The 24,774-nt window shown below is 44.0% G+C and overlaps 1 protein-coding gene across 2 annotated transcripts in view; it reads right to left on the reverse strand.

The window, feature by feature from the left end:
- The window catches only part of LOC110538550 (glutamate receptor ionotropic, NMDA 2C), a 79,255-nt gene extending 54,901 nt beyond the window's left edge, over positions 1-24,354 (reverse strand). Inside the window, exons 1-2 of one of the 2 annotated variants that reach the window (XM_036938636.1) lie at positions 24,100-24,354; positions 2,565-3,009 (exon numbers count right to left, since the gene is read on the reverse strand). In XM_036938636.1, the coding sequence (XP_036794531.1) occupies positions 2,565-2,993 (429 nt within the window). In that variant the 5' untranslated portion in view covers positions 2,994-3,009; positions 24,100-24,354. The remainder of the gene's footprint in view (positions 1-2,564; positions 3,010-24,099) is intronic. The other variant, XM_036938637.1, reaches the window with a different exon arrangement.
- Positions 24,355-24,774: the final 420 nt, after the last annotated feature.

Consider the following 24,774-nt stretch of genomic DNA (forward strand, 5'->3'; position numbering starts at 1 on the left):
ACTGCTTCTTAAGACGGCGCGCATCCAACCCAAAAGCCAGCCACACCAATGTGCCAGAGGAAACACCGGCAACCTTTGTTAGCGCACACTGTGCCCAGCCCACCACAGGAGTCCCTGGTGCACAATGAGACAAGGACATCCCTACCGGCCAAGCCCTCCCTAACCCGGACGACGCTAGGCCAATTGTGCATCGCCCCATGGACCTCCCGGTTACAACAGAGCCTGGGCGCCTGGGCGCGAACCCAGAGTCTCTGATGGCACAGCTGGCACTGCAGTACAGCGCCCTTAACCACTGCGCCACCCGGGAGGCCTACACAAACACATTTTGTGAGCGTTTCCTATATTGATTACTGTTTTGTTGATGGACCCCGGGTTACTTCTAACAAATACACTTTCCCTCGCAGTCATCTCGGCCACACACAAAGTAAAGATTGAATCAATGAATCAATTTGTTGTTTAGAAAAATGTATTTCAATTCAATTGAGTTGGAACGCATCCATTTTTTAACCAGCTCTCTATTGAACTGCAACCCCATGAGGATTTGTATGAATGTGAATGCATAATCAAGGTACTGTGAGTCCATGGCCCTGGCCATCTCCTGTTGTGGAGGAACACGTTTCTCACGTTTATTAAGAAAATCTCACAAACATGAGGGAGAGAAAATCCTATTTGAGCTGTGGATTAACTGATGGAAATCGAGGGTGGTGGGCAGACCTCATATTTTCCGCAACTCAGTTCCCTGCGTGCCGCATACTCAAACAACCAGCTACCGGAGCTGAAATTACTGGAATTGATTAGACATTACAATGCAGCAGTATTCTCTTCTTGCTCTGACCGGCCCGAGGTCAGCCAGCCTGCTTTATCACCCTCCATTTTCCCCCGCTGAATAAACACTTTGTTTATGGTCGGTGGATTGGCGAGCTATGTCCCACCAGTCCTCTGTATCCTCAGCCTACACCCATTTGCATAGAACCAATAAAGATGTGATGCTCGTAATGTGCATTCTCTGTCTCTGTGAGTTGTATTATGATGCTAATAATGTGCATTCTCTGTCTCTGTGAGTAGTATTGTGATGCTCATAACGTGCATTCTCTGTCTCCGTGAGTAGTATTGTGACGCTCATAATGTGCATTCTCTGTCTCTGTGAGTAGTATTGTGATGCTCATAACGTGCATTCTCTGTCTCTGTGAGTAGTATTGTGATGCTCATAACGTGCATTCTCTGTCTCCGTGAGTAGTATTGTGACGCTCATAATGTGCATTCTCTGTCTCTGTGAGTAGTATTGTGATGCTCATAACGTGCATTCTCTGTCTCTGTGAGTAGTATTGTGATGCTCATAACGTGCATTCTCTGTCTCCGTGAGTAGTATTGTGACGCTCATAATGTGCATTCTCTGTCTCTGTGAGTAGTATTGTGATGCTCATAACGTGCATTCTCTGTCTCTGTGAGTAGTATTGTGATGCTCATAACGTGCATTCTCTGTCTCTGTGAGTAGTATTGTGATGCTCATAACGTGCATTCTCTGTCTCTGTGAGTAGTATTGTGATGCTCATAACGTGCATTCTCTGTCTCTGTGACTAGTATTGTGATGCTCAGTCTAATTAAAGTTTCTCTCTGTGGCTGAGCCCTTTGTGTAACACTCTGGGAGAGGGATCATTGCTCCTAAACCTATGAGGCTTTACTCTAAAAGCAATTTAACGGCAGTCTAATCTGTATCACAAACATCCCTCTGATAATTTACTGGTGGCAAACTCCAGTGCATGATGCCGGGTAATACAACATTTCAAATCATTGCATAACTCTATTGACATGAGGGGTCCAACTGTAAACTATAAATTTGTTACCAGCAAATACAAATAGATTTCTCTAGTTTAACATCTTTGTGTCTGGTGGGACCAGAAGTTTAAAAATAGAACAAGGATGAAGTGGCAGAGGCTAACAGGTTTTGATTTTGACCTTCATATTTTAATGAGTGTATTAGATGCAGTATTTGGACATCCCTCTACTACCTGGTTTAACACCTTATCTTGTTGTTTCAGTCTTTCTGGCCTAAGACCGCCAGACACAAAAACCCACAGTGTCTGTATGGGCAGCATTAACATTCAGTGAGTTTATAATCATGTGCTGTAAGTCACCTGGAAATGGCAATGTGTGTCTGCTAATGTTCATTATGACTCTGATAATCACCAGACTAATGACGGTTGGCCTGTGTGTGTGTGTGGTGGAGAGCTTTCAAGATCTGAGTGCTTTGCTCACCTTGGGGGACCTGAGTTGTTGAGATTGTTATTTTGGTTTTATTATTTGTACTGTGAGTTGTGCCAGGGGTCTTTCCCAGTTCTTTATTTCACAGTCACTAGAATATAAAGGGTTTAAAACCTCTGAGGTAATGAGACTGTGTAGTCATAAACCACACATCAGTTAAGCTGCTACTCTCTACAGCAGTTTGGGGAAACAAATAATGTGGCCTTCAAGGTTATTTCAAAAATAAAAAGAAGATGAACTTAAGCATGTTCCTCAGGCAGCCTAGACACCAAGTGTCCCCCAGCCCAATCCTGGTCACTGACCTTGTGTGGCAGGACCATGGCGGAGCCCCCGCTGATGCCCACGATGGGCACGGCCGTCTGCAGGGCAATGAAGTCCAGGATCTGTGCCACGGCTTCCGAGCCGATGTTGTCCTCAAACACCACACCATGTACGCGGTTGGCCGCCAGTGTGTCACAGATGCGTGTGAGCAGGGCCCGAGGGTTGGTGTTGTTTACCAGCACTGTGATGGGATTCACCTCCAAGGGCAGGTCCATGAAGTTCTCCCTGCTGAGACGCCCCTTGATCTCCTGCTGGTAGGCCGAGCCACTGAACACCACCGCCACGTTGACTGCTGGCAAGGGCGTTGCGAAAGGCCGACCTTGGCACCAGGGGGCAGTGCAGAGCAGCAACAGCAGCAGTAGCGGCCACCACCACGGGGAGTCGCTCAAGGGGCCTAGACGAACGCCCATCTCAGTCACCTACTGCCTGAGAGAGGGGACGAGGGTGGGGATGAGAGGAGGAGAGAAGAGAGATGGGTAAAGACATTTGTATTAGATACATGGGACCGTTTAGTGTCATTTGTGCAACGTTGTGATAATACTTAGTAATCCCTCCAGGCAAGCCAACCAAACCAACTGTCTGTAGTTTAGAGACATTTTAGCTTCATCTGTGAGTCATGTGCTTCATGTGCAGGTCTGTCTCTATGTAAGCGGCCATGAGTGGTGGGTTGGGTCAGGTGGATGATGAGAGACCCAGGGTACTATTTTTTGTGTGAGTGTTTGGCGTGCAACACAAGGCAGTGAGCAGGTTGCTGTGCCTGCGGATGGCAGCTGCGGCCCCACTACTGTTGTACTCTGCAGTTGAATACAGCAGATGGTGCCTACTGTTTAATGCAACAAATGGAGAACAAGGATTTACCATTTATCTCTCGTGACGTTTTTCCCCCCTCTGAAATAATGCTGCAGAGCTATTCCAACTTAATCGGCAAAACGTCTGAATGCATGGGTATTATGTGCTGTGAATAGGTGGAGACCTGGTTTTGGCCATGGAGGCTGGTTTTAACGGCAGCTACGTGCTGTATTTCTACGGCATTGTTTACGGAAAATACTTAATGTAACTTAACTTGGATGACAGTTTTCCCTTAGATGAGCCTTTGAAATGAATTGATAAGATCAGTGTTTAAAGACACTGCATTGCTAATAGACATCAATGCAATTTTCCCAAAGTACAGTGACACAGTGACAGTAACAAAGTTTGTTAAGGGATTAACTTTTAGTTTGAAATCATAAATCCTACATTCATGTTCCAGGTAATGAATAAATGATCAAATCGACCAGAAACTCTTTAGCTTGTTTTGATCTTCCAGATATTTATAGCTGTAGGGCAAAGTAGAAAAAAATTATGTATTTCACAATGCAGTTGAATGGAGTTAGATCCTACAGCATTACATTCACCAATCCATTTAATGTCTGGTCAGATACTGTGTCCTTCTGTCAGACAGAGTCATCCTCTATGAGTTATCTGTCACACTGCCGCCTGCGGGCCTGACGCTGTGTGGTGTGTGTGAGTGTGTGTGAGTGTGTGCGTGTGTGTGTGGTATCCTGTCAAGGGGACCTGATTTAGCATGTGTTTGAATCACAGTGGGGTGATTACAATGTAATCCTCAGTATTCCTTGGCGGGTGTCATGGCCCACGGCATGATTGTGTCTCCCTATCAAGGCATGTAGGATAGCTGGGACCCACTGCAGTCCCCATTCCTCAACCCCTGCCTGACAGAGGGAATGGGACGAGGGGCTTGTGTTAGCGTAGATGGAGTGTACCAGTAAACTGGCGGTGACGTTCCCATGGGGTAATTGGTTGGACTACGTGGTAATATAGTCTCCACTCTGAAAAGCTGCCTCCCAGAGGACCGTAGAGGATTTCTGCATCACACTGCTGGTCAGGGACCTTATCAGCAGCACATGGCTGAGAAAGGACCATTATAGATTGTCATTAGTAGCGGAGCAGCCTAGAATACCAATGATGGTACGGCTGCTGAGAATGGAAAGGCATTATGAAAGTTGCTAGATATTGACCATATCAAAAACATAATGGATTTGTTGTGCTGATTGACATACATATTTTCCTTTTATGACATCATTGCTGAGTTTTTTCTGTCATAAAAATAGGCAATATTTCTGTCATTGATCATGCAGGCTGATTGATAATCCTTTAAATTGTTAAGAACACAGAGCAGGAATGTATTGCTTTCCTTCAATGACATTATCCACGTCTTATCCGGCCATTGTATGATGGAACACTTTAGGGTTAATGTCTTTGAGGAGGATCTCATTAAAAGAGCTTGACCTTCCACATGTTTAAAAGAGCTTGACCTTCCACATGTTTAAAAGAGCTTGACCTTCCCCATGTTTAATCAAGGCAAAGAAACAGCTGGTTTCTGAAGGTCACCTACATGGGGGATTACTGTGGTAAAATGGGGTTGTGGAATTAAACACAACAGCCAATGAGTCATCATCGACTTAATCAGATGACTTATGTTTGTCGATATGCCCCCTATTACCAAGGTGTATTCCAAACAAAGACACAGCTATCGGGAGGTAATTACAGCACAGTGGAAACATTGATTTGACCATCTAGCCCAAGTTGACCTTGCTGACAACAAAAGTGGAACTCACACCACTGTGATTTGCAATAACGCTGGGCAATATAGTCATGAAACCTGTTCAAAGTTGTTGAACATTGCAGTCGTTCTGTAGCTTGGTCACAACCCAAAGTCTCCAAAACACAGGAAAGAGGCTTTTATTACTGTGCTACATGGAGATAAATCCACCCCCAAACTCGTACAATGGCTTGAGGCTTTATTCCAATGTTAGGGATCAAAACTCACTGTGGATATTTATTTTAGTCAGGGATATTGTAATAGAAAATGCAGGTCTGGGTACATCATTTACACTCTATTTATTTTTCAGATCACAGTTTATTTGGTTCTTAAGCCTGGTTGAAACAGATGAGTGGTAAATACTGTAGTTTGGGACCATGGAAAAGAGACAGGTTGCTGTTTACGTCATGATGCAGTCATGAAAAGCTTGTTTAATGACTTTTGTGTCATGTTGAGTCAGTAGAAACAAACAAAATCCCACTGTGAAACTAGTGAACATGAACATAAGCAAACTCTATTGCAATATATCTATGATACTCTAAGTATGCAAACAGTCATTACTGTGAGACATGCAGGCATTGGGAGAAGATGTGCCTGAAGGAGATTTTCCCCAAGCTACACAGACAAGAGATCATTTGTCTTCTACGCTATGACCTCTGTAATCTGGGGTTGGATTTTGGAATGCACTGCCATGTCAAATTCTTTGCTCTCTAGTTGTAATCTCTGTGAATCTGCAAGTCCCCAATTTTCAGCGCCTGGATTTGATATGTGTTAGTTGTCTGCTCAAGTTTTCACAGCTCCAGCACCCAGCCTCCTATCAGTGGGAATGTGTTCAGTTTAGCGACCTCTCTCTCTCACTTGACTCTGCCCAAATCACCGCTGGCTGGCGCGAGGGCACACAAACCAGATTAGATCAAAGCTTCTGCCACTGTTCCAGTCTGGCACTTAGAAGGGCTCAGACCGTTTCCTCATGCACCGTTACTACTGAGTAAATCCCTGGTGTGACTGCAAAGATTATGCCATGCATTTTTAAAACTGTCATCTAGCTAAAAGTGTTAGGGAGAGGGAGATGACAGAGTAAAACAGATACCAGATCTAACTATGTGACAGTTGATATTCTATCTCTGTTTAATGGCAGACAGTCCTAACAGAATCCTTCAAGATCTTCACCTTGGCTTTCAGACCAGATGGGTTTACAATGAGGAATTGCTTATCCCCCTCTAGTGGGTGAGTTGGTGAAAGCAGTTCCCTTAGAATATCAGTTGTCCTCTGCTGTTTCCTTATCAAACCAGAGAAGCAAATTATTTCCGTCTCTGTCCCACTTCTCTTATGTAGTCTGTGGGAGAACTGTGACTAAATAACAGGGGTCAAGGGGTTACATGTGTTATTGTAATAACACCTGCCAGATGTGTTTTGTTTTGTCTGGACTGGCCTGAGAAATGAAATGATTTTAGTTGTACACCTTTTCAGCTATTCCTTTGTCCTAAAGGTGATTGGTTGAAAGTCAGCTGAGATGACACATTTATTTGCTTACAGTGTTACTATTATCACATCTGTTCAGGAGCCTCTGCTCAGTCATGACTGCACTCTCCTCATGCCCAATTCCCAGCCCTGCTCAATATCTTAAGACCATAGTGGTACAGTAAGTACATCTGGTTGTGGGGTGGGGGGTTGTTGTGCTTGTCACTGTTGACGTAATGGGTCATTTCGTATTCAGTGCATGAAACTGCTGCTAAGACTTACACCTGTCTCATCCTGGGCACAGTTTGATCAATATGCTCCAAGGCTTGGAGAGGCATGCTGGTGCCTCGTGGCTCTCTGCTGGTAAGTTTACCTCTTCTCTTGCTTTTCAGCTGACCAGCCCAATGTTTAATACCTATCACATTTTAGACTTGAGTAAGGAAACTTTATAATTTGTAAGTACTCAACAATGGGTTAACATGAAAAAGACTTACATTAAATCCTATTAGAATTCCTTTATAATAAACCCTTTCAAGTCTAATCAGTATAAATCTCCTTGACATTCCCATATATTATGCATGTGTTCAGTATTAAGGATTAGTTTAACCCTACACAGTGTAATTGACAATTTTACCTTCGCTAATGCAAAGACCGCCAACTAATTCATCCGATCGTTATGGTCACAGTTCATTTCCCATTCACCTGTGATTATGGGTTTAGTTAAGCCATGAAGATAAAATACTGTCATTCTAATCCCCCAAAATCCATTTACCTTTCAACTAATCTGGTAATTCATAAAGCATTTTGAATACACTTAAATAGGAATAATAAAATGCTTTTGTGAAAACAGTGAATCGGCTTCTTCCAGTCATGCATTGTCGAGTAAATTAGAATCAATTAGACTTTTACTGTTAACCACTGAGTATCCTCTCAACTCCTATTCATTGGCCCTCACTGCTACCGTGGTTTCCAGACTTTGTTTAGCTCGGATCTATCTAAAGAGCTTTGTGGACCATCTGATAAACAAAACAATACTTGTAGCCAGAACCCAGGCTTTAGCTGCGACCCAGGAGGATATAGCTGCAACCCAGGAGGATGTACTGTAGCTGCGACCCAGGAGGATATAGCTGCGACCCAGGAGGATATACTGTAGCTGCGACCCAGGAGGATATACTGTAGCTGCGACCCAGGAGGATATACTGTAGCTGCGGCCCAGCCTGGGTCCCGATCCACCATCTGGGGAACACTTAACTAGTCCATCGCCAATAACATGGCTCCCTCATTGTGATGTAAAGTAATGTAATATCAAGCTGGATCTATAATCCTTAGTGCCAAAAGCCTCTGCCTCTTTTTTCTATACTTTAGACAACATTCAATAAATGCTATATTGCACATCATATAATATTACCTAAACTCCTGATACTACTGTCAGCTATACAAGGATAGAACAAAGTAGAATAGTTTAGTTCACAGAAGTATTACTGTTAAGTGACATTTGTTTCCTGCCTTTGCAGATGGTGACCAAAATAGAACAAGTGGGGGAAGCAGCTTTGTGACAATACTGCACACTGATAAAAACAGACTACTAGAGTAGCCACACTCACAGTGTTTATATTCTAGCTCCACTAACAGAACAACATGGTGGTTTGAGAGTTAATATTTTCTCTTAAAGACAACTTAGCCTTTAGACACATTGCCTCATCTGGAAGGATGTGACTTTGACATATCTGCCATGTCTCAAATCAGACACATGCACCTGCTTTTCCACTCCAACAAGATGTAATGGCTTGTATTGTTGTCACATTTTATCTAGGTTAATATTCAACTCAATTTTACATCCCAATGCCAGGTGTCACCACAATATTGGATGCAGTGCAAGGTGAGTCCCTCTCAGCTGTGACTCTATGTCTGTCGTCTGGTGATTTGATCATCGTGGGCCCTAGCGGAGCGCGGACAGGGCCTGTCAACCTGTCATATCCCTGACACCTCCCTGTAGATTTACTTCTTTAGTCCTGATGAGATTATTCTCCATATCATGGCCTCATAATAAACTGGAGCTATAGGCTGTCATAGTAAAAATGTATCCTACTGTCCAATATTCAGCCCCATGTTCCCTCCACCCTACCTGCTTCCATACAGTGAACTCCCAGTCTGCATGTTTCCAATCCCAGCAGCCTCTGATTTATCTCCCACCCCATGACCCCGGGGAAGAAAATCACATCAAACTGATACACTCAATGATATTAGTTTATGTCACCATCCAAATCAAGATCCCTGCTCTGCTTTGCTTTCCTAAGCCACGAGCAAGCTGGACATAATTCATACATGCTGTTGCATTAAGTGTACATGACAAGTGATTGATCCGCCGTGGAATGAAAACACGATTAATCTGAGAGTAATGATCTCTCTGACTGTCTCTGCATGGGGGGAGATTTTTGGAGATAGGTTTCTCCTATCATGCCTGTGCTTTAAATCAGAAATCCACAGGTTGTGGGCGACCCTATGCCGCCTCACCTCTTGTGTAGTGTTTTCACTTTGAACGAAACAAGGGTGTCGAGCCCTGAGCCGCCTTGGGCTGGCCTTCTAGGCTAGCTGTGTCTTTTTGCTCCTTGAATGGCCCTGCTGCCCCAGAGCTGGAGAGGAAGTCATTTACAACCTAAAGTTACCACTTCCAGAAACAAACACAGAAGATGAAGCAAACAAACATAATTCTATGTTCTTGGATCTGAATCAACTCGACCCAAAAAAATAAAAAGAAGTGAGAAAAAGACTGCTCAAGACCAATCTATAAACCGGAAAAACATTGGAACTGCTGTTCATTGACTGTAGCTCAGCATTCAACACCATTGTACCCTCTAAGCTCATCATTAAGCTCAGGGCCCTGGGTCTGAACCCTGCCTTGTGCAACTGGGTCCTGGACTTCCTGACGGGCTGCCCCCAGGTGGTGAAGGTAGGAAACAACACCTCCACTTTGCTGATCCTCCCTGATCCTCCCTGTTCACCCATGACTGCATGGCCACGCACGCCTCCAACTCAATCATCAAGTTTGCAGATGACACAACAATAGTAGGCCCGATTACCAACAATGACGAGACAGCCAGCAGGGAGGTGAGGGCCCTGGGAGAGTAGTGCCAGGAAAATAACCTCTCACTCAACATCAACAAAACAAAGGAGTTGATCGTGGACTTCAGGAAACAGCAGAGGGAGCATGCCCCTATCCACATCGACGGGACTGTAGTGGAGAAGGTGATTCCTCGGTGTACACATCACTGACGATCTGAAATGGTCCACCCACACAGACAGTGTGGTGAAGAAGGCACAACAGTGCCTCTTCAACCTCAGGAGGCTGAAGAAATTTGTCTTGTCCAATTGAGAGCATCCTGTCGAGCTGTATCGCCGCTCGGTATGGCAACTGCACCGCCCGCAACCGCAGGGCTCTCTAGATGGTGGTGAGGTCTACCCAACGTATCACCGGGGGCAAACTACCTGCCTTCCAGGACACCTACAGCACCCGATGTCACAGGAAGGCCAAAAACATCATCAAGGACATTAACCAACCCAGCCATGGCCTGTTCACCCCGCTATCATCCAGAAGGCGAGGTCAGTAAAGGTGCATCAAAGCTGGGACCGAGAGAGTGGAAAAACAACTTCTATCTTAAGGCCATCAGACTGTTAGATAGCCATCACTAGCCGGCTTCCACCTGGTTACGCAACATTGCACCTTAGAGGGTGCTGCCCTATATACATAGACTTGGAATCACTGGCCACTTTAATAAGGGAACACAAGCCACTTTAATAATGTTTAAATAATGCTTACATACTGCTTTACTCATCTCACATGTATATACTGTATTCTATTTTATTGTATTTTAGTCAATGCCACTCCGACAATGCTCAATCTAATATTTATATATTTCTTAATTCCATTATTTTACTTGTAGATTTGTGTTTATTGTTGTGAATCGTTTTTTAGATACTACTGCACTGTTAGATACTACTGCACTGTTGGAGCTAGGAAGACAAGCATTTCGCTACACCTGCAATAACATCTGATAAATATGTGTATGTGACCAATACAATTTGATTTGATTTGAATACATTTTGAAAGGTGGAACAGTGACGCTGAAATGGTCACCGTTCTCATGGACTGGTAACACAGGAGGTTGGTGGCACCTTAAATGGGGAGGACTGGCTCGTGGTAATGGCTGGAGCGGAATAGGTGGAATGGTATCAAATACCGCACCGTTCCTGTCACGTTCTGACCTTTATTTCCTTTGTTTTGTCGTTATTTAGTATGGTCAGGGCGTGAGTTGGGGTGGGCAGTCTATGTTTGTTTTTCTATGATTTGGGGATTTCTATGTTTCGGCCTAGTATGGTTCTCAATCAGAGGCAGGTGTCATTAGTTGTCTCTGATTGAGAATCATACTTAGGTAGCCTGGGTTTCACTGTTTGTTTGTGGGTGATTGTCTATGTTAGTTGCTTTTGTCAGCTTCACGGTCGTTATTTGTTTATTGTTTCTGTACCGTTTACTTCGTGTTTTTTGTCATTAAATGATGCATTCACACCAAGCTGCGCTTTGGTCCGCTTCTTATTACGATTGTGACAGTTCCAGCCATTATTATGAGCAGTCCGCTCCTCAGCAGCCTCCACTGACTTACCAGTCAGCAAGTGTTAGGTCGCGTGTTTAGCCTGCTAGCTACGTTAGCTGCTAAACTTAGTGTGTTCAATGTTCAAGCTAGCTAACATCTACTGTATTTGGTCTGTTTTGTACTCAAAGGAATCTAACAATGGCATCATAAACCTACACTGCACAAACCCCCAATGCCTTTATTTCAACTGACTAACATTAGCTAGCAAAAGCAAGATATGCAGATTGTTGACATGATAGTGTTTCATTTGTAAATAACTAGCTAGCTAGCTAGGTGGTAAACAGCATTTTCGACCCAGGTACACCCCAAAAAATGCATGTATGCATAACATTTGGTAAATTAACATCACACAAACATGTATTTTCAGAGAGATACTTATGTTGTGCTTTGTAATTCAATAATTGTTTTGTTAATTGACCAAGGTAAGAAATGCTGTATGCATTTTCTGTTATGCTTTGTGATTCAATAATTGTTTTGCTTGAAATTGACCAAAATAGTTATCTATGTTTGCCTGTTCAGCACATTGCCTATCTATGTACAGCATTGATTTCTACTTAGAGTGAACTACCCACCAGAATGGCTGAATGAATATCCAGCATGGTCAGTCAAATAAACAATAGTTCATATTCATGACGTATTGGTGGACTATTGGCCATACTATGGTCACTATTGGCCACAGACAGACTTGTCCCTCCTGTCCCACTACCAACCAAGCAAGCATATCTCCAGGAGCATCAGTGCTAAGGGCTTGGTAGGAAACTTGTATTAATACAGAATGGCAGACATTACTCTCGTTAGAAGGACTACATAGTATATTACCTACCCTCTCTCTCAGGTGAGACCATGGACAGTATATTATTATCTACATCCTCTTTCTCAGGTGATACTATGGCCAGTATATTATTACCAACATTATCTCTCTCAGGTGATACTATGGCCAGTATATTATTACCGACATTATGTCTCTCAGGTGAGGCTATGGTCAGTATATTATTACCTACATCCTATCTCTCAGGTGAGACTATGGCCAGTATATTATTACCTACATCCTCTCTCTCAGGTGAGACTATGGCCAGTATATTATTACCTACATCCTCTCTCTCAGGTGAGACCATGGTCAGTATATTATTACCTACATCCTCTCTCTCTCAGGTGAGACCATGGCCAGTATATTATAACCAACCTCCTCTCTCTCAGGTGAGACTATGGTCAGTATATTATTACCTACATCCTCTCTCTCAGGTGAGACTATGACCAGTATATTATTACCTACATCCTCTTTCTCAGGTGAGACTATGACCAGTATATTATTACCTACATTCTCTCTCTGAGGTGATACTATGGCCAGTATATTATTACCAACATTATCTCTCTCAGGTGAGACTATGGCCAGTATATTATTACCTACATCCTCTCTCTCAGGTGATACTATGGCCAGTATATTATTACCTACATCCTCTCTCTCAGGTGATACTATGGCCAGTATATTATTACCTTCATTCGCTCTCTCAGGTGAGACCATGGCCAGTATATTATTACCTACTTCCTCTTTCTCTGGTGAGATCATTGAGAATATATTACCTAGGTTCTCTCTCCCAGGCGAGACTATGGCCAGTGTATTACCTGCCTTCTCTCTCTCAGGTTAGACTATGGCAAGTATTACCTACCTTCTCTCTCTCTGGTGAGACCATTGCCAGTATTACCTACCTCCTCTCTCTCTCTGGTGAGACCATGGCCAATATGTTACCAAGCATCAATTTATTAATTGTTAAATTCATAAACGGTGCAAACGTGCTCACTATAATTAACTCAAATTGCATTTAAAAAATGTTATCAAATCTAAATCAAATCTAAATAAGTTTATTTGGCATATACACAGGATACAGTGGGGTGTACGGGAATATGACATTGCATTTTACCATATACTATTGAAGTAAGAATTCATTTGATGATTTCCCACACGGTGCCAATAACCTCCAAAGACTGACTCGTCCCTCCTGTCTCACTACTAACCTAACAAGAGTTTCTCCAGGAGCATCAGTGCAAATGGCTTGGTGGGGAACTTTTGTTCATACAGAATGGCAGACATTATGCTTGTTAGAGTATTTTTCCTGCTGAACCTTGAGAAATGAATATACAATTACATTGGGTTAGAATTAATACTATGAAAACTTGGTTTGGAAAGGCCATTGACACTTGCTCTAATAGAGTAAGTGATTCCAATATTTTATTTTAAGTCAGTTAAGAAAAAATGTGCATTTACAATGACAGCCTATACCACCCAACCCGGACAATGCTGGGCCAATTGTGCGCCACCCTATGGGACTCCAAATCACGGCCGGTTGTGATACAGCCTGGATTCAAACCAAGGTGTCTGTAGTGAGGCAGTGATGCAGTGCCTTAGACCGCTGCGGCACTCGGGAGCCCAATACATGTCAGTGATATGATTTTTTTCTCCCATCAGCATCTACACTGCCGTAGTAACAGAATCATGGATGACTTGGACTGTTTGTTGCATGATAAAATACTGACCACATAAATACATCTCTGTTATGTTAAAATTTTGAATGACGACCATGTTGTTAGGTCCCACACCTCCAGGCCACAAACTGTTATGTGCTACTCCCGGTTCCCACCTTTCACTCCCTACTAGGAGGTCATCAGAGCAAGTATGACTGCAATGCATCCTTACGGCCCTGCCACAGAGGTTCAATTCTCAAATAAGTCAGTGTCACAATAGTGTCATTGATGTGGTGCTGTAACCATGTAAACATGTGTCATGCTACTGTACCATTCTGTGACATGATGGCCAGTAGTACACCAATATGTCATGCAGATGTGCCATTGTTTACTTGACTGACCACACTAGTTTTCCATTCAGTCGTTCTGGTGGGTAGTTAACACTAAGTAAGAATCAAAGCTGTATATAGACAGGCAATATGCGGAACAGGCAAATATAGCTAACAATTTTGATTGATTACCAACAAAATTATTATTGAATCACAAAGCATAACAGAAAATGCATACAGCACACCCTCTAAATCAGACCGTCCCCACCCATATCTCCCTGAGAAATACATGTTTGTGTGATGTTACCGTACTATATGTATTTTTTGGGGGGGGGGGGGGGGGGGGGGGGGGGGGGTCCTGGGCCAAAAATCCTGTTCACCCCCTAGCTAACTAGCATTATCATCTACATGCGAAACAATCTGCATATCTAGCTTTAGCTAGCTGAAATAAAGGCATTGGGCATCTTGTAGGATTTATGCAGTGTAGCTACATGATGCCATCATTAGATTCCTTTGAGTACAAAACAGTCTAAATACAGAAGGTGTTAGTTAGCTTGCTAAGTAGCCTTGTTAGCTAGCTTGAACATTGAACACTCTAAGGTTAGCAGCTAACATAGTTAGCAGGCTAAACATGTAACCCAACTCTTACCTAACATTACCCACCATGACAACGGTGGCCATCTGGGAGTCACTATTCCACCTTTCAAAATGTATTCACATTTTTCTGGAGTTTATGGATTGGTCATGAGCCTGCTTTTTCTCGCTTCTTTGTCTCTTTTGGGGTCGATTTGATTCAGATCCAAGAATGATGCTTGTTGGCTTCACACCACCTTCACCTGCTTCACCTGGTTTGTTTCTGGCGGCTGTAATGTTAGGGTGCAAGTGACTTTCACTTTCTCTCCAGCTCTGGGGCAGCAGGGTCATTCGAGTTAGCAGGATTAACACAAAGACACTCCTGGCCCAGAAGGCCAGCCCAAGATGGCTCAGGGCTCAACCCCCTTGTTTTTGTTCAAAGTGAAAACACAACAAAAGAAGTGGGGAGCATTGGGTCGCCTACAACCTGCTGATTTCTGATTTAAGATTATGCTTTTCGATTTGAGGGTGTGTAAGGTAGAATGGGTTTGGACGTTTACAGTGTGTCCTGTCTCTGTGGTGTTAGTAGGGCAAAGGCCAGCAGGTTATGTCCTGTCTCTGTGTGCCAGTGGTACAATGACAGGCAGGTTGTTGTTAATAACTTAACAGATGTCCCGTCTCTGTGTGTCAGTGGTACAATGACAGGCAGGTTGTTAATAATTTAGCAGTTGGGTAATAATGCAGGGCTACTACATTTTCATGTCATCTTCATGCAGCTGCAGCACAGGAGTAATGGGGTAATGTCTCATACTATATTGAAAGTGCACACAACACATTTGTTGCCCTCACAAACAGACAGGTCATATAGAACCAATTTGACATCATTGCCAGACCCATTAGGAAGTGTCATGACGTTGGCCTGGGGGATAGGTTTATGACAGTCATAAATACCTCTTCCCCCCTTTTCCCTTCTCTAACTTACTGAGGTTACATTTAAAAAACCCTTGGTTAACATAGAGATTCTGGGAACATCAGAAGGTGGGGGGAAATTAACTATATTCTGGTAATCCGAACAATTGAACATGTGCAGTGGTACTTAATGAATATGATGTCAGTTCGGTTGTCATCTGAGACATTCTCATCAATGATAAGATGACAAACTCTACAGTGGAAAGTCTACACATCAGAGTTATCAGATTCACATTGAATTGTTGTTCAATTTAGATGTTTGAATATGAAATTATTTGTGATGGGATGAAATGTGATTTTAGCTTCTAAAATGTGAGATTTGGATTTTCATAAGATAGGGCTGCTCAATTAGTGGCCCTCCCCTGTGAAGGGACAAGGGCTATACAACTTTTCAAACACACCCTCCTCTCTCTTCCTATGTAAGCCCTTGACGACAACAGAACTTCCTGTTCCAATGAGGTAGGATGACGATCCTATGTCAGAATGGTTCAGATAAAACTACAGAACGAAGCCAACATCAGCATGAGCTTTGGTAGCGAATGGTATGAACTTTGAACTCTTATTCACGACAGAAGTGATAGTTAGCGACCGCAGCTGCAAACGCAGGTTAGAAAGGAACAGACAGAGTATCCCATCTACCACACAACAACGTTACTACAACATATCCAAGTGACCACCAGCGACATTCTTCAAAGGACAGAGGACTCGGTTTGGCAACAAGGTCTTCCATCTACCACCAACCTACTGAAGCGCAGCTCAGAGTAAATATTTATTGCATTTTCCTTTTCTTAATTTAGAATGCATAAGATACTGTATTTACGATAGCACAGCTTCGCCTTTGTTCCTGTCTTCCCACTCTTTCACTCAACCCAGCCCCTTTTCCTTTGTGTAACAAGCTGTCAAATCTGTTCCTAGGGACGTTTTCCTTTATGACGTAAATAATTATCCAGGTATAATTAATTCTTTGTATATGTAGTTCTGTGTGATTGGTTGGGTATTTAGTAAATAAATAATTAAACCCAATTTTGTATTGCTGATTCAAATTGTTAGCCAGGGTTCTTGCTTACAGGCCTCCTGGGCCATATACAGCGTTCCTTACTGAGTTCCCTGAATTCCTATCGGACCTTGTAGTCATGGCAGATAATATTCTAATTTTTGGTGACTTTAATATTCACATGGAAAAGTCAACAGACCCACTCCAAAAGGATTTCGGAACCATCATTGACTCATTGGGTTTTGTCCAACATGTCTCTGGACCCACTCACTGTCACAGTCATACGCTGGACCTAGTTTTGTCCCATGGAATAAATGTTGTGGATCTTAATGTTTTTCCTCATAATCCTGGACTGTCGGACCACCATTTTATTAAGTTTACAATTGCAACAAATAATCTGCTCAGACCCCAACCAAGGATCATCAAAAGCCGTGCTATAAACCCAAAGATTCCTTGATGCCCTTCCAGACTCCCTCTGCCTACCCAAGGACGTCAGAGGACAAAAATCAGTTAACCACCTAACTGAGGAACTCAATTTAACTTTGCGCAATACCCTAGATGCAGTCACACCCCTAAAAACAAAAAACATTTGTCATAAGAAACTAGCTCCCAGGTATACAGAAAATACCCGAGCTCTGAAGCAAGCTTCCAGAAAATTGGAAAGGAAATGGCACCACACCAAACTGGAAGTCTTCCGACTAGTTTGGTACCGTGCAGTATCGAAGAGCCCTCACTGCTGCTCGATCATCCTATTTTTCCAACTTAATTGAGGAAAACAAGAACAATCCAAAATGTATTTTTGATACTGCCGCAAAGCTAACTAAAAAGCAGCATTCCCCAAGAGAGGATGGCTTTCACTTCAGCAGTGATAAATTAATGAACTTCTTTGAGGAAAAGATCATGATCATTAGAAAGCATATTACGGACTCCTCTTTAAATCTGCGTATTCCTCCAAACCTCAGTTGTCCTGAGTCTGCACACCTCTGCCAGGGCCTAGGATCAAGGGAGACACTCAAGTGTTTTAGTACTATATCTCTTGACACAATGATGAAAATAATCATGGCCTCTAAACCTTCAAGCTGCATACTGGACCCTATTCCAACTGAACTACTGAAAGAGCTGCTTCCTGTGCTTGGCCCTCCTATGTCAAACATAATAAACAGCTTATTCCACCGGATGTGTACCAAACTCACTAAAAGTGGCAGTAATAAAGCCTCTCTTGAAAAAGTCAAACCTTATCCCAGAAAATATAAAAAACTATATATCGAATCTCCCATTCCTCTCAAACATTTTAGAAAAAGCTGTTGCGCAGCAACTCACTGCCTTCCTGAAGACAAACAATGTATACGAAACGCTTCAGTCTGGTTTTAGACCCTATCATAGCACTGAGACTGCACTTGCGAAAGTGGTAAATTACCTTTTAATGGCGTCAGACTGAGGCTCTGCATCTGTCCTCGTGCTCCTAGACCTAGTGGCCTAGTTACAGTTTTGAATTAAATTGTCTTGAAAATCTATGGCAAGACCTGAAAATGGCTGTCTAGCAATGATCAAAAACCAACTTGACAGAGCTTGAAGAATTCCTATAATGGGAAATATTGTACAATTCAGGTGTCCAGAGCTGTAATCGCTACCAAAGGTGATTCTAACCTGTATTGACTCAGGGGGTTGAATAATTTTCTAATCAAGATATGTTAGTGTTTAATTTTCCATTCATAAAAAAAAAACGTTAAAATGTTATTTTGTGAAGATCTTTGTCAATAAAATCCCAATTAAATCTATTTTAATCCCACTTTGTAACACAACAAAATGTGGAAATGGTCAAGGGGGTGTGAATGCTTTCTGAAGGCACTGTAAATCACAGTGTCAAGTAAGAAACGTTTGGGTCGACATGGTCATGGTGGTGTAAGCTTTGGGTTGTAGTCCTGGCTTTTGGCCGTGCTGTCTGTGGCCCTCATGTGTGTCCGTATGGCATGTGGAGCAGAGATCAGGATAAAACCCTGGTTAAGCCGAGGTCCATGGCTGACGATGGAGATGGGAGAATCCCCTCCCGGTCCAGATGTCGCCATCCTGCTCTGGCAGCTGACTTGCTGGCTGCTGCCCACCCATCCGCCCTGACAGACCCTTCACACAAGCACTAACCCACGTATGAACATACCACTTTGTTTTCTAATCTACCTCTGGGGTACAGTATACTATACGGTTACCATCCCATCGAGTGTTTGCTGCTTTAAACATTGTGTTGCCATGTGCTGAGACCAGCGACAACACTAAGTTCTGCCTCTCTCCCTGACATCTCACTAACATGCCAAACTGGGCCAAATCCATGTCAAAGCTATAAGATTCTTCTCATACACATGGTTACAAATGCTGTTCTACAGAAACCCATGAAAACTATAGTCGTAAAGCATCTGACTTTTATACGTTTTCAGTGGAGCTAAAGTATTGATTGAAGTGACAGTGTTGTGCCAAACAAACTGAAGGTACTGATAAACTGAATGTACCCTTATTAAGTTCTTTAAATGAGCCCTGAGGGACTTCTTTTGCCCAAAACTCCAACTTTGTGGTGTCACTTTGACAAGGCTGCATCACAGAACCCCAAACCTGATTCATATAAATGAATCATGCCCACTCCAAGCTGTTCAAATGGAATTAGTGATGTTCTTTATATTTTGACGTGGACAGCCATGGCATCGATATCTAATTGAAATAAGCAGCACATCAATTCTCAGGAATGGTATCTAAGTTTGTTGTTGTAATTGTGAAATATTATGTACGACACAACAAGCGTGAATAGATGGCAATTAGGCTACTACATTTTTTACCCATTACAAATCACACATGCACACACACACATTCTCACAGATGCACACTCATACGATCTAAGGTGGGTGTCAGTGTCCGAGAGAGAGAGAGAGAGAGAGAGAGAGAGAGAGAGAGGGAGAGAGGGAGAGAGGGAGAGAGGGAGAGAGAGAGAGAAAGAGAGAGAGAGAGAGAGAGAGAGAGAGAGAGAGAGAGAGAAGGATGAGAAGACACCGCTCTGCTCCCCCAGCCAGGCAACATTGTGTCAGTTTTCCTTTTCAACAGCGACAGGACGTTAGACAAGGTGCACACAGCACTGCACCCTGAATACAAATGGGGACCGGAGTCTCTGTTGCCCGTGAAGCAGTACAGCGGCAATAAACTTCTGGAGGAGAACGACACTGACTGAAGCCAGCCTCTAAATTCCCCTTTAAAATATCACCGGAGACCTGTACCCCCTGCTATATGAGTGCTGCAGGGGCATACTATAACATACACACCAGGCAGCAAACACATATAACTGTTACAGTTCATGTGTTTCTCAACATGTATGGTGCCCTAATTATTCCCTACTTTATGAGGGCCATATATCACTGGAAGGATTACGTGACGACGCAGTGTCGTTGGTTCTGGGTGGAATTTACTACTTCTTTGACGTTGGCTCGATTGCTCTGGTATGAAGCCACCTTCCCCCTGCAGTAAATTGTTTACTGCTCAGTGTGTGCTTGTCTGGCTGGTCCCTGTGGCTTGATCAATTTGCATCTCATGCATGTGTGTGTCTTGTTTGTTTGTTCAGGTATAAAGGCCCCTTGTCATTTTACCAGCCTTCTGTCTCCACCTCCCTCCTATCACCCTTCTCCATGCCCTTTCTCCACTCAGAGTTGAGGGATGTGTTGCTGTGTGGAGGGACAGGGGGAGACTGGGTGAGGATGGGGTGAGGACTGATAGCTCTACCATTTCATTAAGTTGATCAGCTCTGAGTGTCGTGGGGCAGGCTGGACAGCTGACGAAGCAGCAGCTAATCATGAGACAAGAGCTCTGGAGGTCATTGGAGACACACTGGGATGGGAGGGAACAAACAGCCAGCTAATGGGACTTGGTGAGGGTCTCCTAGTTTGGCTCAGGCCATACAGAGTGCACATTTCACAACTGACCAATGAGGACAGTTGTTTTAGACTGGAACCAACTTTTTCTTTCTCCCCACAGACTCACCTTTAGCATGTATGTGTAACTGATGTGAAATGGCTAGCTAGTTAGCGGGGTGCGCACTAATAGCGTTTCAATCGGTGACGTCACTCGCTCTGAGACCTTGAAGTAGTTGTTCCCCTTGCTCTGCAAGGATCGTGGCTTTTGTGGAGCGATCGGTGACGATGATTCGAGGGTGACTGTTGTCTATGTGTGCAGAGGGTCCCTGGTTCGAGCCCAGGTAGGGGCGAGGAGAGGGACGGAAGCTATACTGTTTCATATGCACAGATTAGGTGCGCACGCACAATTAAAGCAGGACAAACACCCAGTGGAGAATGCTGTGATTATGCTGTGATTATCCTCATGTTTGTGCTCTATGAGACTAAACTACACAGCTAAAAGGAAAGTTAAGTGTAAACATTGGCGAACCCTTTCTGTGTGCAGTGCTGTGTGTGTAATAGTGGTTGAGTATGACTGTGTGATGTAGTGGAGGATGGCTGGATTAATCCCAGCATCAGTTAAAAAACATCTCGGGCTTGATTGCTGATTTGATTTATTCTCTAGGTGACCTACTGTACCCCCAGTCCCGTGTCCTTCAGGGTTTAACCCTATGTTGCCCTGCTCTATAGTGTCACTCAAGGTTGGGGACGTCAGGATATTTTCAACCCTAAAAGACTCTTTTAAAAAAGGACTCCAAAAACAATATACAAGTAGACAGGTGAGATATTGTACATTTTGGTCTCCCATGGTAGGATGGATCGACTGAGTGTGTGTGCCTCTGTTCGTTGGTGAGTCAGAATGTGTGTGTGTGTGTGTGTGTGTGTGTGTGTGTGTGTGTGTGTTTTAGCGTCAGTGTGTGAGTGAGTGCTTGTGTGTGCGTCTGTGTGTGTGTGTGTAAGCACGCACGTGTGTGTGCATCTGTGTGTGTGTGTATTCCATGCTGTGTGATGGACCAGTTCTAGAAGAGGAGAGCCAGCATACCCAGGGATCAATGCATCTGTTCCCCTGTCACACAGAGCCTTGCTACCAACGATGGGACGATCTCATCTGCTAACCCTCCCCCCCAACACACACACACACACACACACACACACACACACACACACACACACACACACACACACACACACACACACACACACACACACACACACACACCCTTATTCACTATACATCTCATCAGGGAAACCACGATATGGAAGGAATAACATAATGAACAGCCATTTTTCACTGGAACAACCGGTGCTAAGCTGTCTACTGTTTATAATACATTATTTAATTCTGCTCACACATTTTTTTCTCCCAAGTGAAACTCACAGAGAAAAGGTAGACACAGTAATGCATAATGCCAATGTACTATGTTGGCATACAAATCTCCAACCTGTTAGGCAGGTAATGCTTGGCCATGCATGGAACTAGACAATCTGCCTTGGTTAGAACCAGGCTCACACACACTCCAGCTGGTCTAAAAATACCACAGGTATTAGGAAATGGTCTCGGAAGCACTCAGGTGAAAAATGCCTCCCCCAAAAATGATAAAACCGGGTGGTTGATCTTTTTTCGTAACTGTCTTTGTTCAGAGCAGTGCCACTGTCTTACAGGAAACCCTAACGGGGTTCATACAGTGTATATGGATATCCACGTTGACAAGTTCTCCCTGCTTGGGGTTCTCTCACCTGTATCTGACCTTGAACGTTGTTGTGGATACGGTCATTGTAGTTTGAATAGCGTAGTCCGTTTAACAATCACATTTCAACAATCAATTTAACAAGCAAATTGTGAACGATTTGACATGTGTCTTAAATGAAAGTGACTGAACATGTCCTGTGTAGGAGGTTGAGAAACAGAGATAGAACATTTGGGATTGATAACTGTGTCCACCCTGGAAAACACTTTTGAAATGCCCTTCAAGACAGGGCTGAATGACAGCCACTGTCCTCACAAACTATGCCATCAAGGCACTTTCTAATAAATATTTCTCTCTCTCTCCCTCTCTGTCTTTCTCTTTCTCTCTCCCTCTTTCTCTCTCTCTTTCTTTCTTCCGTTCATTATTTCATTCTTCATCTTTCTCTTCTTCCTTCAGTTGAAATACAAACGCAGGGTGGGAGTGCCATAACAGAAGACAATTGACAGGTAGAGTTTGTCTACAGAACGTCAAGGAACTGCTCTGTATTCATGAAACTAAAGCACTGGGATGGATGCTAGTATAATTACAGAAGTGTCATTCACTCTCCTGTCCCACAGGACCAAAGTCACTCCTCAGTGGCAATTCAATTTCTCTGGCAGTTTCAGCATGCAGTGTACAACTGCAGCCCTTCTCAGCTGTTCTGTTTTTCCTGTTTATAATGATGAATCGATCAACTTTGCCAAATCCTCTGTGACACTGTGAAGTAAAGCACAGCCACAGACACACAGGCACAGTCATACTGCCACACGGTCCCACAGCCACAGACACACAGGCACAGTCATAGTGCCACACGGTCCCACAGCCACAGACACACAGGCACAGTCATACTGCCACACGGTCACACAGCCACAGACACACAGGCACAGTCATACTGCCACACGGTCCCACAGCCACAGACACACAGGCACAGTCATACTGCCACACGGTCACACAGCCACAGACACACAGGCACAGTCATACTGCCACACGGTCACACAGCCACAGACACACAGGTACAGTCATACTGCCACACGGTCCCACAGCCACAGACACACAGGTACAGTCATACTGCCACACGGTCACACAGCCACAGACACACAGGCACAGTCATACTGCCACACGGTCACACAGCCACAGACACACAGGTACAGTCATACTGCCACACGGTCACACAGCCACAGACACACAGGCACAGTCATACTGCCACACGGTCACACAGCCACAGACACACAGGTACAGTCATACTGCCACACGGTCACACAGCCACAGACACACAGGTACAGTCATACTGCCACACGGTCCCACAGCCACAGACACACAGGTACAGTCATACTGCCACACGGTCACACAGCCACAGACACACAGGTACAGTCATACTGCCACACGGTCACACAGCCAACAGCCAGTCCTTTGACGCCTTACACAGGTCCTGTCTAGTACCCACAGTTCACAGTAAACTGTTTATTTAGTTCCAACTTCCAAGCATACATTACATTTCATCTGACTTGAGTGGGAGGAGGATGGGTCTGCTATCTACACCGTCTCTTTACTTTGGAAGAGCAAAACAAACACATGTAGCACCTGTGACAAAGCAGCAGCCTCCTCACTTCTGAGATACATTACAATATTGACAGCAGCCTCCTCACTTCTGAGATACATTACAATATTGACAGCAGCCCGTTGCAATCACATTTGTTATATGGAATTATTTCAATCCAGCCGACCCCTCTCTGTCTGGTACAAGCAGGCAGTCTGAGACAGTAAAGTGTGGTGGGTCTGGGTACAGCTCTAGTCTAGTGGTAGGGGAAGGGAAAGGGAAGGTGATCCATTACCTGCGTTGGCAATCCGCATCCAGCCCTGGCTCCCACCGGCTCATTCCGTGTCCGTGGCTTCAGCTGTCCTGCTTCTCTTTTTTCCCTTGTCTCCCTTCCCTCACTCCCCCGCTCCCTTCCTTTCGGCACTTGTTGGAGTCTATTTCAGTAGCAACAGAGGAGCCCGCTGCGACCGTGGCATGGTTTCCAGCACTTTGGCAGAAGGTCACATTATCTCTTGCTGGTAAGGGAGGTGTGTGTGTGTGTGTGTGGGGGGGGGGGGGGGGGGGGGGGGGGGTGTAAGGTGTGAGGATAGAAGTTGGAACAGCTAGCCCCAGAGAGGTTTGTTACGGTAACAAGTCCCCGAGCGTTGTGCGAGGTGGGCTGTGTCTGTATGCGAGTATGTGAGTATGTGTGTGCTCAATAGGGCAGAGAGCGTATATATGTACTCATTGTTATGAAGCATACCGAATAGGTGTGTGTGTGTGTGTGTGTGTGTGTGTGTGTGTGTGCGTGTGTGTGCGTGTGTGTCTTGGCTGTGTCTTGGCTGGTCTTCAGCAGCCTCTCACCTCTGATAACACATCTAATCTGTATCCACTTCCTGGCCAAGAGAAAATATCTCAGAAGTGGCCCAATAACGCAGTTAGAGCCATAAAAAAACAACCGAAAACAAGTGGTCGACTCAGTGAAATTCTT

This window comes from Oncorhynchus mykiss, chromosome 12, assembly GCF_013265735.2.
Source record: "Oncorhynchus mykiss isolate Arlee chromosome 12, USDA_OmykA_1.1, whole genome shotgun sequence".
NCBI classification, from domain to species: domain Eukaryota; kingdom Metazoa; phylum Chordata; class Actinopteri; order Salmoniformes; family Salmonidae; genus Oncorhynchus; species Oncorhynchus mykiss.